Raw genomic sequence first — 15,298 nt, 5'->3', positions numbered from 1 at the left:
ACTTTCTTCTATTTGGTGTCATATCTGGCATAAGTGAAGATGGTTTTGCTTGTTGAAGGTAAATCAGCTCAATTCCAGGGCACTGCTGCAGAGAGCTCTTCAGTATGATGTTGTTGGCCCAACTATTTTAAATTGCTTCATTAATGGTCTTCTCTCCATCATAAAACCAGAACTGGAGATGCTTACAGATGATTAGTGTCCCACACAATTAACAACGTCCCAAATACTGAAGCAGTTCAATCCCACATGCACCAAAATCTCAATATTTAGGCTTGGGATGAAAAGTGGCAAGTAATCCTGAATTTAGACATGTGCCACGCAATGTAGTAATATAGAATCTTCCCTGCAGATTAAAGTATTGCTGAATCTCACTGTACAGTTGGAAGAGCAGGTTCAAGGCTCGAAACTTTGAAGTAACTCACCTCCTGACTCTCCAAAGCTTGTCCATCATCTACAAAGAGAGAGTCAGGAGTTTGATGGAATATTCTCCAATTGATTGGATGGCTGCAGTTCCAATAGTACTCATGAATCTCAACGTTCTCTGGGACAAAGCAGCCCACTTGATCAATACTTCATCTACTCCCTGAAATATTCACTCCCTCCATCACCAAAACCCAGTAGCAACAATGTGCACCATAAATAAATGCACTGCTGCCAATCATCCTTAAACAGCACCTTACAAATCTGCAAGTTATTTTCAATACCTTCAAAGGACAAGGGGAGAAGATGCAATGGGAATACTACCATCTACAAGACCTCCTCCAAGTCACAAACCTCTCTGATATGGCAACATATTGTTGTTCCTTCACTGTTGCTGAGTAAAAATACATTTTTCCCTTTTCAATTGTGGGTGCCCCTACACCAGATGGACAATAGCAGTTCAAGAAAGCAACTGACCACCATCCTTTAAAGGGCAATTATGGATGGGCATTAAATTAGAGTTGATGTTTCAGGTGAAGGCAAAAGTGCTAGAGATGGGTCGGACCCGGTTGACGATGGTGCTGGGGAATCCTCAGTTGAGGAAGAAGGTGGACATTTTGGATGCTCCCTTATCAACATCAGCCTCATCAGAATGGATGCAATGGAGACGGAGGAACTGAGAGACTGAGATAGTGTTGTTACAGGAAGCAGGGTGCAAAGATGTATGGTGCTGGTAACTGTGGGAGTTGGTGGGTATTGGTAGCCTGGTTATCCCCAAAAATAGAAACAGAGATGTTGAGGAGGGAAAGGGAGGGGTCAGAAATAGACCAGGTGAAAGTGAGGGTGGGATGGAAACTGGAAGCAAAATTGATGAACTTTTCCAATTCTGAACAAGAGAGGGAAGCATGTCATGGATATATCAGAGAAAGATTTGAGGATGGAGGCCTGAATACAAGTGGAACAAAGAATGTTCCATGTACCCCTTGAAGAGACAGGCATAAGCCTCATGCATGTACCCATGGCTACAGCTCTGACCTGAAAAAAAAGGTGTTAAAGGAGAAAGTGTTGAGAGTTCAGGCCTTTGCTCCAGGAAGAAGCGGAGAGCCCGGAGACTATCCTGGTCTCATATCTGGTCTCACCCTTCAACACACCAATTGTTCCCTGGCCAACATCTGTCTCAGATTGCTCCAGCAAAGCTCAGCATAAGCCAAAAGAACAATATCTCGTTTTCCACTTGGGAACCTACAGCCCTTTGGACTCAATATGGAGTTCAATAATTTTAGAACCAGAACTCTCCCATGTCTAAGCCCCCAACCCCACACACCAGGCCTTCTTATCACAGTCTGCCATTACACACTGCTGAAAATGTGTTGCTGGTCAAAGCACAGCAGGTCAGGCAGCATCCAAGGAACAGGAAATTCGTCTTTTCGGGCCAGAGCCCTTCATCAGGAAGGCCCAAAACGTCGAATTTCCTGTTCCTTGGATGCTGCCTGACCTGCTGTGCTTTAACCAGCAACACATTTTCAGCTCTGATCTCCAGCATCTGCAGACCTCACTTTTTACTGCCATCACACACTACCTATTTGTCACTAACAGTCTCCACTAACAGTTATTCACCCTCCTAGCCAGATTGTTATCCACTCCTTTGTCTGTCTAACTGTTCTACTCTCTCTTTGGGCTCTATCCTAACTATTGTTTATTCCTTACCTCATCCTCCCACCCTATCTTCCATATATTAACCAACATTTTGTGAGCAACCATCTGAAATTTCTTTTCAGATGCTGCCAGACCTGCTGAGCTGTTCCAGCGACTTCTGTTTCTGTTTCCGATTTACAGCACCTATAGTTGTTTTGGGATTAATGGGCAATACATGCTGGCCTTAGCTAGCAGTTGCATCTTATGAAAGCCAAAATGTCTGCATAACACAAAGGCAAGTTACAGACATAAGAATGGCAAATAAATGGATATTTGATACAGATGAATACATGCCACCTGAGAACTACGTACAAAAAGACTCTTCAGAAATTGCATACAGTTTGATGTGGTTATCACATTAATTACATGAAGATAAATTAAGCCTAGAAAGGATGATGCATTTTCATGCTCTGTTTTTCAACAGGGCAAAGCAGTATTTGTCTACACAGCATTGCTAAGCTTGAAAGTATAAATGTAAATTTAAAGGGCTCATCCACCTCAAGAACAAATCACAATGTAACCCCCTACTATGACTATACTCATGGCATAGTCATAGTATGAATCTATCATAATTGTTTTTTGGAAAGGAGCATTTCTCCTTAAATTGTGCACAGTTTGAGCTTTTTAATGTCGTGCAGATATTTAGCAGTTGTATCGTGCACATTGAGATATCATTTGAATAGAGAACATGGTAATTATGAGGAAATAGAATGTAGAACGTGTGACCAGTAGCTTGCAGCATGTGGTGCGAGGAAATTGCAATTACATTTTCTTATAATAACAATAGTTGCTGCATATTTATAGTAAATCTGTCTGCTGAGGAATCTCATAATATATCTTCAAACAAAGTGAAGTTGTGTTTAGTTTGAGTCTTGGTGTGAGACCAATTACTTTACGCAAGTTTATCATAGAAACATAAAACACGTGAAAGCAAAAAGGGGAATATGAATTATAACACAAAGGAAACACACGAAATTGACAGTATTGAACTTGAATTACAGCACCATCGGAAGCACAAAACAAAATAGCTTCCAAATATATGCAATACAAATGTCCATGGTAGATGTTGAGAGTAATTTAGTTATTCTTGCTGTGAAGCACACTTAACTACATATGCACAACTGCATTCTCAAGTTTCCAAAAAAGCTGATGCATTTGATATAAACAGGTTCTCTCAAGTTAAATTTTCTTGACATCTGTTCATGTCCTAGTCCAAACAGTCGAGCTTGTACTACTAATTGTTTCAGCATCATGGATGCATGCCATAGTATGATAGACAACAGATCAGTCTAATACAAAGCAACCATCTTCACTTTAAAAGTCACAGTGAAGTAGGTGAAACAGTGCAAAAATATACAGTTACATTAACCAAATGTTGGAAATAGCTATTATTTGCTGTGGTTAGGTAGACTAACAAATCTCTTGATATGTGTTGCTGGAAGGGCTTATGCCCGAAATGTCGATTCTCCTGTTCCTTTGATGCTGCCTGGCCTGCTGCGCTTTTCCAGCAACACATTTTTAAGCCCAGATCTCCAGCATCTGCAGTCCTCACTTTCTCCAAATCTCTTGATATGTAGATTTTAATTTCTCTAACAATGTAGGAAAAAATTTACAACTGATAGTTGGTTCCCCTACACAATGAGATCCGTAAGTTACATTCTTTTGTTCTTATCTATTGTAATAAAGAACCTTTGGCAACTAAATTCATAATTACCTCATTAATCATATTTTCAATTTGTGCTCTTGCATATTCATCACCAGATGAGTGAGTCAGATACCTTCTGAAATAAATTCCCAATTTTTTTTTAAATGGATAGCCTGGCCTCACTTACCTGATAATTCTGGGTTTGTATACTGGACAATGAGCTGGTAATCATTGGGAAATCATCATCCAAATTGAAAACTTGCAGTTTGGCATCTATGTCAGCCAACTGTTGTTGATCCATGGGTTCTGGAGTGTATCCTTCTCTTTCTACCACAGATAATGCCCAGGGAACTGAAGTGTCCTACAGACAAATAAAATACAAAGCATCAATGTAAACTTTTCAGTCAGATGAGAACTCACTTGTACAACTGAAAACCAGAACTTTAATAAAAATCAGATAGCAAAAAAATGAATTGTACACAGCACTGATAGTGAAAGAAATTTAACAAAAAAAAAGGAAAGCAGAAAACAGAAACTACTGGAGAAACTCAGGAGGTCGGGCAACATCTGTGGAGAGAAAGCATAGTTAACGTTTCAAGTTCAATGACCCTTCATCAGTATAGAAGTAGGAAAGCAGATATGATTGTAATTAAATCACAAGGTAGGGATCAACTAATTAATAGACAAGAGTATTCAGTGGGCAGCAATGACAATATCTCAAAATTATTTTCATGGCTAAAAGAAAAATACTGGCTTAATTATAATTTGTGATTGCTAGTAAGATTCAGCTGTTCCACAAGTATTACATTTTTTAACTGTTATAGATAAGGTGCTTTTGTTAAAACTGCAATGGAAATTCAATATTCAAAGGATTGAGAAAATCATAAAATCTAGAAATAGAAGTGCCAGTAAATTCTTCACAAGTAATAGATACGTTTAGAGCACATCTTTATTATTGCAGATGTTTAAAGCACAATGGACACATGCAATTCTGTGGCATGAACTCAAAAGTAATGATAGACATCCCTGCTACAAACACAAATATTCTACTATTACCCACTGTCTGTTCTCCTTGAACCAGCACAATAAATTGAGATATGACATTTTCCATAAAGCATCTCATCTGCTGTCAAGTCAACTAATTTTATTTGTCTATTTCCATTAAAAGAAATGGAGCAGTATTGAAGGAATTTCAAATAGTATAAAATGAAATCAATATTATATGACATTCAAATCTCAGTTCATTGCTATCAGATAACGTAAAAGTAAACTTCCCAAAATCCTCACATGCCAAGAGAGTTACACTACCTCCAGACAGTCAGGAGATGCCCGTCTCTCATGGCCCAACTTCCTTCCTCCTGAAACCTGCTGCTGCCTGAAGCATTGCAAACATAAGTGCAAGTTTAATCCTGCTTTTAAGATAGTTACTGTCACTCATCTGGCTGTGACTATATAATTAACTTGGAATTAAATGTTTATCAACAAATGTTACTTGATATTTTAAATAATGAATTTTTTTGGCTACTTTTTTTTTTATAAATGTTCATCAGTTACTAAATCTTAAATGATAAGAACCAGACACAGCACTGGGTGAAAGAAATTTTAGATGAAAGGGCTAATTGATTTAAACTTCTGCTCCACTACAAACCAGCCTGTAAATTTTCATCAGGAAATGGTTAGTGGTTTATAACTGTTACACTAGTAGGATCCAAGAGGAAGAGGTTCATAAGGAGAACAGAACTCACCTGAAATATCATTTTTGTGAAACAGTCGTCCCGCTCCCCCCTCAGTCGAAGCAAAATGCTCAGAGACACAGTGTAGTTTTACCTTCTTCATCTTTATTCCGGGCCCTGGAGGGAGAGAGAACGATCGCCCATGTGCATAGAGACATGAGTTCACTGTCTTCTCTCGAATAACAGCTTCTCAATGAACAACATATTCATTTTACAGGGAGAAGCATCCAGATAAGGTGTCATACATATTGATTGGGTGTGTGTGTCAATAGGTAAAGATTAAGCCATCTGCTGTTACACAATGAATAACTGACTTCACATAATGAATACTTTTCACCTTGTTAACGGATGTTACATACTGAATGCTATCTCATCTTGTTAAATGGCTCCACCTTGTTAACCCATTACCCTTGCCTGCAGCACCCATTGTTAACTGTGAATTCTTATCTGATCTGAATCATGTTCAGGTGAACCTTTTCTTTCAAAAAGCGCAGAACTTAACTCTTCCCCTGCCTTCTCATACCCTTTACACATCTTCATTCCCTCCTTTTATCATTTCATGATAACCACCTAGATGGTACTACCAGCTTTCATAAGACTCTGACAGCCAATATTTAAGCCAGGTATTGACACACAGCATAAAATGATTTTAACAACAAAATTACGAGTCCATTACATTAATTAGAATTTGAAGAATCTTCCCATGTGGAAAAAAAATTCACCAGTAGAGTTATTAAATCCACAGCCCTTAGTGACCCTTAGTGACGAGACTTTCATCCTTCTGGAGATGCTTCAGATGGAGGGTACCAGCGCATCTGAGTGTGCAGTGCAGCAGCAGGCTAGGTGAATGAAGCATTCTTTGCTGACACTGCTCCCGCTCTGCTGTTAAATGTAACAAAGCCAACTGGCCATTTCGATGTTAGTTTGATCAGTGAACCTTCATATCCCTTAAATGATCGAAAGACAAGGTAAAGTTCATGTGGTTTAATGTCCATAGGAAGGCCACTGGCAAAAAGCATACAGACCTCCTCTTCACTGTTGTTAGTTTCTTCACTTTTTGTGCTCATGACTGGGGAGCTGATTGAATCTGTAGGATCAGGTTGTGGAGGGTGGGCAATGGTCCGAAGGCATGCTTTACTTGTGAATGGAGAAACTCTTGACACCATGTTAGTTGCTGAAAATATTTTTGCATTTCCTCTCTCAAAACTACTATTTGAAACTGATATTACAGTGAGACTGGAAGTTTTTTTTACAGTGAGCTACACTTTTGTGTAAACACCTAAACAAACAATATACTTAGATTATACACTTTTTAAAAACTGAGTAGTTGTGACATACTGCCATTTCTCAGTGTGAATACAACTTGTTGTACAATTCAACCCTTTCCTCATGATCCCCAAACTAAAATCAGTACAGGCAGTACCTATTAAATACCAGCTATTGGTTCCTTATCCCAACTGCTTCTCTTTGACCCAGAATTCATAGCGTATCCATTACCAAGACGATGTTCAACTTCACAATATTACTTCCTTGCACCCCCACCACGATCAAAGTCTTTCAAATGATTCTTTAAAATTTTTCCGCCCACATTTTCAACCGGTTATCCTACATCCTTCCATGACTCCTTGTTCTCTAATAGTTGAAGAAACAACGATTGGATTTCATAAATAAATCATTTTATGAAATTGATTCATATATGTTGTTAGTTTTAGCCAATCTGATGATTCTATACTATGACCTTGCAGATTGGAATTTAGTCTCTTGTGCGTCCTCTTTTCTTTCCAGTTCTGACACTCAAGAATCTCACAGCTTTAAAAGCTTTGGAAATAGAACCAATCTGACTCAAGATTGGAATACAGGCAGACTTTTACCTCACACCTTTAATGCATTGTCTGAGCTGATATGTCACCATTTTTTATAAAACCTTAAATTATCTCAGGAATGTGACTTGGAAGTGTTCTGAGATTTGCATATTAATTAATTGATACCTTCACCCCGTTCTAAAAGATGAAAGACTTAACACCAATCTAGGTATGTTCAATAAACCATATTAATTGCATGACACTGTAATCTTTCACTATAAATTCTGTGTCTTATGATCCTGTCCCACTAGTTATCAGATGAAGGAGCAGTGCTCCAAAAGCTAGTACAGAGGAACCTCAATTATCCGAAGGACATGTGCAGCAATATTTCACTCAGTTAGTCAAATTCTGGATAATCGAATACCAGATAACAGTTTAGCCGAGCATCGGGGCTTTGCGATCTTGCTGGATAAGCTAATATTCGGATAATCAAATGCCAGGTAATCAAGGTTCCTCTGTACTTCCAAATATACCTGCTGGACCATAACCTGGCATTGTGTGATTTTTAGCTTTAAAAGACTCACTTAAATGTTTATTTTTAGTCATGTGTTCAATCATATCTCCCACCTGTCTGTCTTGCATTCAATGTCCCACGTAGCATTATGAGCAATTCTCTACAACTTTAAAAGTTTTAAGTATTGCTGTTGATAAAATTGTTATTAACACAATGAACAAAAAGTAAACTGAAGACAGCTGTTCAAATGAAGCCAGTTAAAATGAGCTGGATTTGTGAATCCAGTGGAAAAGCTAAGACATAAGTCAGGGGCACCATGCATCATCTAGGATGATGGTTTATGCCATAATTGTCAAATATGTATTAACTATCACTTGACATAGTTGTCTCTATTGTAAACCATCAAGCTAAATACGTGCACGATTCATTGGCTTGTTTTCTCTGAATCCTCTTCTTGGCCAGGTTAGCTTTCCATTTCTGCTCACCTCTTCCAAAGCTTTTCCAGACATCAGCTCCAGAGGTCACAGCTGACAGTGATAGCCTCCCAGCTGTCAGCATCAATGTACATCATCTTCCTATCTCACTTGTAGATGTCCTAATAGCAGATATATTGTTAACGTGGCAGCGAGTGTATGCTGATGGAATTAGCATGCTCCAGGACTTCTGAGATGGTGACCTTGTCATGCAAATGGATGGTCAGAATATGGGACAGCAATGGTGAAAACTCTTGGGAAAATATGCTGCTCATGTCTCACCACTGTTAGGTTGATTATAGGCTTGGTAGACTTGCAGTTTGGTGACTGAGTTCAAGTTATTGTTATTCCCTTGCTCTTAATCAACTGGGTCTTAATAGCTCCATAACATCTGTACTGATTTCATATTGCTGATGATTGTGGAGCCCAGAGATGTCAACTTCAACAACGCAATGCTGTAAAGCAACTTTTTGATAAGGACTTGGTGCTGCTTGTCTTAGGTCTCACACTGGCAAGGCTGAACAGTTGTCAGCACTGGTATGGAAATAGACACCCTCTGTCACCAACTTGAAGGTATATGATGAAATAAAAAGAATAGAAAATCATTATTCCTTCCTGATGAAGGGCTTATGACCGAAACGTCGAATTTCCTGTTCCTTGGATGCTGCCTGACCTGCTGCGCTTTTCCAGGAACACATTTTCGGCAGTAAATCATTATTGCCTGTTCCAACATGTCATAACCTTACTCATCATATTATTATATTGAGTAGCTTTGGTAGTTAGACAATTTTCTTTAACTAAGAACTTGCTCCGATCATATTTTCAAATTCCTTGGTGAAACAGGTGGGAAGTCAAGATAAAGTGCTTTTCTTTGTTGAATGTATTTCCTTTGCAGCTGCTAGACTGAAGACAATTTCACTTATCGATCTTCCACCTTTGATATGACACTGATATGCTGAACCACATATTCACCCTGCATCTGCAGTCTGACAAGTGCAACACAAAAATATTTTCCCGATGAAGCTCAGCACGGAGATGTTTTGATGGTTGTCTCTATCATGACGGTTATCTTCATTCCTGTACACGATCGCAAGAGGCATTTTTTGGAGCACTGACCCCTCCAGCAAAGACCAAGAGGTTTGTGAGATGCTGCAGGACAGCTGTTTTCCCATGCTTTTTGAGCTTAAGCACAGTAGAATCAGTAGAATCGGGAACTTTGCTCATGGCAAGTGAGGGAACAGCTTTGCTAAGCTTCTCTACTGTGGGTTCAATGTCTAGCTCTACCATAACAAGTCGGCCTTCTATGGTGTCTAGACCTTCCTCGGTGACTATGATTTCGCTAAAGTATAACTGTGTTCCACCCATGTGTTTATTAAGATTATGTGATAGCTTCAATGAAAACCAAGACAGGGGATGTTATCTTTGTTAATACACTAGATCCATTCCTTTTGATAACTTCATACATGACCCTGACAATCCATGTGCTGAAGCAGCAATATTAAGAGATAGACCATCTCGTAATCTGTTGAACTTTATGTCTATTACGATCAATCAGCAGACCCAAAATAGTTAAGCTTCCAGATTGCTCCCATTCTTTACTCAACTGGCCCTTTAATTGGTTGAAACAAGCACCATTTACAAAGAATTCTTTTACTTCTGGATGTCTTTCTCCTAGACCAAATGAATTTATGATTTGAAAAAAAAAGCCAATTTAGACAGACTTCCTTGATCATCTAAACAAGAGAAGAAATAAAAACACAGCATGCATATACACAGATTAGGAATAATAAGCAAATTCAAGTAAGTTAAAAAAAAAGATACACCACTCAGTCTCTGACTTTTTCATGAGGAACAGAATGTTGCAACTGTCACACTGGATGATATGAATAGCAATGACATTGATAGTTCAACAGTCAAATTTAATATTGGCTTTGCAGGTTGACTGGAATTCTTTTATCTTATTTCCATTTTACTGATGGCTGGCTGGTGACACTCACTGAGAGTGTGTATTTACCCTTTATTTACATACAGTGCAGGGAGTTTTGTCGAAGTCTCCCCGAGAGCTTCAGTGGATAAGGGAGGACTCCCTCTTGGAATCTACTCAACCTTCACTGGTTCTTTCCCTGAGATCATTCAATTGCCTGGAATAAAATTTTTACAAGCGGTCCATTAAAGGCTTAGCACATTTATTTAAACATTTACTACAGTATTATAGTTACAGAGGAACAAGACACCAAGCCCTAGTCTAAGTAGAGGTTCTAAACCCTCAGCAGAGGTAATGGTATCAGCACTTACCAACCTCGTGCTCTCTCAGACTTCTCTGAAAATGGCACTCAAAATCTTTAATATTTATATAGTTTTTTGCCCAATAAACATGTCAATCAAACTCATGCTGATGAACATGATGTTCTCCCAACATTCCTGCTGTGCTTGTGATGAACTTGTTAGTCTTTTGATCACATTACTAGAATTGCGATGACAAAACTGCCCTTGTACTGACTCGGGTGATGACATTAAGTGTTGATATCCTGTAAAGTTACTCATTACTTCATGTCCTTGTTTAAACCTGATTGCTGACTGTTTTTATGTCTTAAACCCATTCCTCATTGTTTTCCACCTCACAATCTTCAAACCCCTATTGTCTTTCCTCGTAGGTACTTGAAGTGATCTGTCAAAGGCATTTGTTCCTCCTTACTGACTAATTAAGTTTCATAGCTGCCTATATTTGTTCATGTACAGAGCTGGGCTTTCTGCTTTTCCCAGCAAAGTTAGCTTACTCAATACTTTTTCCTTTTGCTTTATTTCTAACATTCTTTGGGTTCTTTAATTTTATGCTTTCCCTTTGTATCCTGTCTCAGTTTAACAGTTGTTCTGAAAGTTCACAGTAGATTACAGCACACAGGAACATGTCACTACACACTCAGCCAGGGTAAGTCAGTTTTTAAACCCCATTATTTAAATATCTCTGAAAGGGTACAATACAAACATTTCTGCAGGAGACAGCTTCCTGCTGAGATGGCAAGGTGTGGGGGCATCCTCTTGTAATCTTTCTTTTGAGTCTTGTTGTTTGAAGTTTCCTTGAATCTGTACGTGTTGCTTCCATGGGTCCACACAAAATTCTTCCGGACAATCATTGAATTTACATCTTCGTTCATATCTACCTTGTCAATACTCTTTCTCTTCCAAACTCCAGGGGTTACAAGTTCAATCTGACTAACATTTCTCATTAGATAACCCATCCACTCTAACTTGTCTTTTATGAACCACTTCCAACCCAGAGACATCCTTAGTTAAATAAGGAAACAATATTATACACAATATTCCAAATGTGGTCTCACCTATGTCCTATTTAAATGAAACGAAGCATCCATAATTTTGTATTCAATTCCACTAGCAATAAAAAATAACTTTTTATTCAATTTTCTAATGCCTTCCTGTTGACAATAGTGAGTTCCTTATTCCCAAGCCTTCACCTTGTTCAGGCCCTTCATCTGCCTTTACTAGGTGAGCAGTCATGTGATCTACTCTCAGTAAAGCAAGTTCCACACCAATCACAGCTGTCTTGTGCTCATTATTGGCCAGTTTTTTTCACCATTGCAAGCACTTAGTCTTAACATTCCAGCTTGCCCACAAAATGTTGACATCTTCTTTCTTTTAATCTGTTTCATTTGTTTGCCTGTTGTGATGGATTCTGTCACTTGCTGGCAAGATATTTTAAATTCTGAGCACCCTTTAAAGCAAATGGAATGTAATGGATCAGCACTTTAATTACCAACTTGAGGTGAACAACTACTGTCCAATAGGTCAAGATGCTCCCTCCTAACATCGGAGAAAGTACGCAACACCAGTTCTCTATACCAATTGATTTGAGTTTATGACTCCTGGCTGCTGCTTCCCCTCTTGTATTAAAGCTCTGCAGTGAAGCTGCATCATCATTTCCAGGGTACAAACCTGAGCAAACTTTACACAGCTGCGAGTACAGTGATTCTTTATAGAATTATAGGTTGCCAAAGATCAGCCTCCACTTCTCAGGTTTGCAAGGTGAGGTCAAAGGACTGCATAGCAATACGATTGGAACCAGTTTAGATACAAGAGTTGCCAGCCGATAAAAGTCAAATCAGTGTTTAGTTTCACATCTTATTATTCTAAATTATGATATTAGCAGATCAAATAATTTAGCAAACAAATTATTGAAAATAGGTTTAAAAATTGATCCTTATAGTTATGCAAAACTGGAGTACAGACTATTGAAAGCAGCAACTTCTGGAGTGTGTTGTTGAGGACTGCTTATGGCGATTTTGTGGTTGAAAAACTGTGTTACTCAAAATACAATGCAGTAGTTTTGCATTTACAGCAGACAAAAATTATATTGGACAGTCATCTTTCTGTCTGTTTGAATCTGGATCCAGATAAAACATATAGTTTAGGTGAGATCTGTTGGGAGAATCCAGACTACCACTACTCCTCAAAGGACCTTTTTTTGCTCCTGTTTGTTAATCGCTTTGTGTGTAAACAACATTTATCAAAAACTAAACGAGTGGGTTTCACTGAAACTTAGCACATAGATAAGTGATATAATGAGGATCTAATTTGTTTCTGATGAAGACATGAATTTGGATTCAGCCCCTGGAAATTTTTAAAAGAATCATTTAACATTGGTAAACAGAGAGAATTGTTTTTTTTAAAAAAAGCATGGTATTGGTTCATTTTAATGTCATTAATTGTTTTGAAAAGTTATGGGTATCTCAGCTGCTGTGATATCAAAATGTGAGCAGAGTTTCAAAGCAGGCTGCTGATATGGATTGGTCTGAAGCCTCCTCAGTAAGAAGTAAGTCGGCAGATTAATGTTGGCTGGAGGTATTTTAACTTAATAGTGCATAGTATATGAGTGAGAGAGTACAATATAAAATAGCCAAAAAGCAAGATAGGTGCATCCTCCAACCTTACAATGCTGCTGACATAATCCAGTGCAGTAGTTTAGCATTACTGTCCTGTCACAAGATGGGATGATGATATCATCTTCCAGCTGATCTCCTAATTCATGATCTTCAGTGCTGCATATGAGAGACAATGGGTTCCTAAAAAAACTTTTCCTTTGCCTGCAAGATCCTGAATTAGCTTGCAGTTACACTCAGCCAAAATGTAATTTCCCTTTAAAAAGGTGCAGGCTGCCTTTTAGATAGCATTAGGGAGGTCCAAATTTCAGCCCCCCCCCCCCTCCCCCTCCTTAAGCAAACCACCAAAAGAGGTATTGGTGATTGATAACCCCACCAAAGGAACATGGTGCCAATTATGCGCCAATTCTGAGCCCACGTTCTTTTTAATCCCAGAGACTAGGTTCATGTGTCTATCTATACTCAGTTGATTTCAGCAGCAGTATGTGAGCTATGATGAGCCCAAACACCCATGAACTGAAGTAACGAAAATTGGTATGTTTCCACCCTGGCTGCTGTCAGGGTATGTAGGAAGTGTTCAGTGAAGACAGCACCAGGCTTGACTATGATGCCCTCCAATGGTTACAAATCCACCTAAAAATCATTCAATGTTAGGATATAGAAAATGATTATTACACTTGGTATCAGAAAGCAACCTTGAATTATTTTACACAGAGCGATCAAGATTAACTTTGCTATAAAGGAATGCAGAGCTATAATGTGTGAAACAGCTGATCTTACTTCACTAATTGATGAATCAGCTTCAACGTCCATCAGTAGTTCTGCTAATCTTTTTTTCTCATCATCAGTCAGTAGCACTGGGTTCTTTGCTTCTTTTGCCAACTACAAAAATGAGTAATTAATTTTTAACAACTAGGGCTGATGATAGAAACACCTACAAACAACTTAAACCTGTTTAAAATTATACCAATAAGTCAAAGATAATTTTTGTGATGAAAACAAAATTGGACACATGCAACAAGCCAACAATTGATCCAACACCAATATACTTTGAAACAATATGCTACTATTGTAGTCAACAGATTGTGGTGAAGTCAAAATAATTCGACATACCTCAATGTTCTTCTTAACAAAATCTTTAACTTTGATCCTATTTTGGGAGAATGTTTGGTTCCTTTGGTCTTTGTAATGGGCATTTTTAGAGTTTGCGTCTGAAGGTAATTTGGCTTCTGAAGTTAATTTAACTCTTTCACTACTGTCTTGGCAATCTAACAAGAAAATAAGCAGAGTGTTGGCATTTGTCAAACAGATTTCTGTCACCTGCTGAGCTGCTTCAACTCAATGCACAGAATAATACACCACATCCTGTTCCAATGCTGATAGATGGGTAAGGGACTTGCCAATAAATTTCAGTTGAATCAGGGTTGCTGTAAAGTTCAAGAAAACAAACTACATAGAAATGAAAAATGATTTGCTCTGCGAAAAGGTAACTTGAAACAAAATTTCTACAAAATACATTTGCCTCTACAAGTACAAATCGAATTCAAAGTTTTCAGAACTGAACCCAGGTCTTCAGTGCAATGATCATGAAAAATGATTACACATGAAACCAATTTTTGGGTTTTATATTTGGGTCAGAACTGCCACACAAAGTAGTAAGGAATGTTAGAAAATGGAATTTCTTATTTGTAAAAGGTAATAACAACATCACAGAATGTTTTTAATGTAGAACAATGTCACAATGCTTTTGGCAGAGAACATATTTTTAAAAATGTGTCAAAGAAGGAGATATTAACCTAAGATTTGATCCAAGATGTGGCGTTTAAGAAAGTAATTAAAAACACAGTAAATAGAGAAGGTGACATGGCATGAAAACTTCAGATTGGGGATTTTAGACTGCTGAAAGCAACCAAAAGAACCAAAATGGGAGGAATTGTAGAGAGGTCCAGCTTCAGAGAGTTTGTAAGGAAAAAGTGGAAAGCTAGAAATGTTTACAAAGTGAGAGTGGCAAGGTCATGAAAGGAATTAAACTTAAAAGGCATTGGGAGATCTGAAGCTAAAGACAAATAATAGAGAGCAGAAACCTAGTGATGAATAATAAGATTAATTTAGCTAATTTGG

General features: G+C 38.2%; 1 protein-coding gene across 1 annotated transcript in view; it reads right to left on the bottom strand.

The window, feature by feature from the left end:
• Positions 1-15,298, bottom strand: part of fsip1 (fibrous sheath interacting protein 1) — a 409,361-nt gene that overhangs the window by 353,094 nt on the left and 40,969 nt on the right. Inside the window, exons 8-10 of the mRNA XM_060828363.1 lie at positions 14,291-14,445; positions 13,958-14,059; positions 3,948-4,121 (exon numbers count right to left, since the gene is read on the bottom strand). Of these exons, the coding sequence (XP_060684346.1) occupies positions 3,948-4,121; positions 13,958-14,059; positions 14,291-14,445 (431 nt within the window). The remainder of the gene's footprint in view (positions 1-3,947; positions 4,122-13,957; positions 14,060-14,290; positions 14,446-15,298) is intronic.

Source organism: Hemiscyllium ocellatum, chromosome 8 (genome assembly GCF_020745735.1).
Source record: "Hemiscyllium ocellatum isolate sHemOce1 chromosome 8, sHemOce1.pat.X.cur, whole genome shotgun sequence".
Classification (NCBI taxonomy): Eukaryota; Metazoa; Chordata; class Chondrichthyes; order Orectolobiformes; family Hemiscylliidae; genus Hemiscyllium; species Hemiscyllium ocellatum.
The sequence above is the reverse complement of the archived record's forward strand: the minus strand, read 5'-3'. Positions and strand labels throughout refer to the sequence as shown.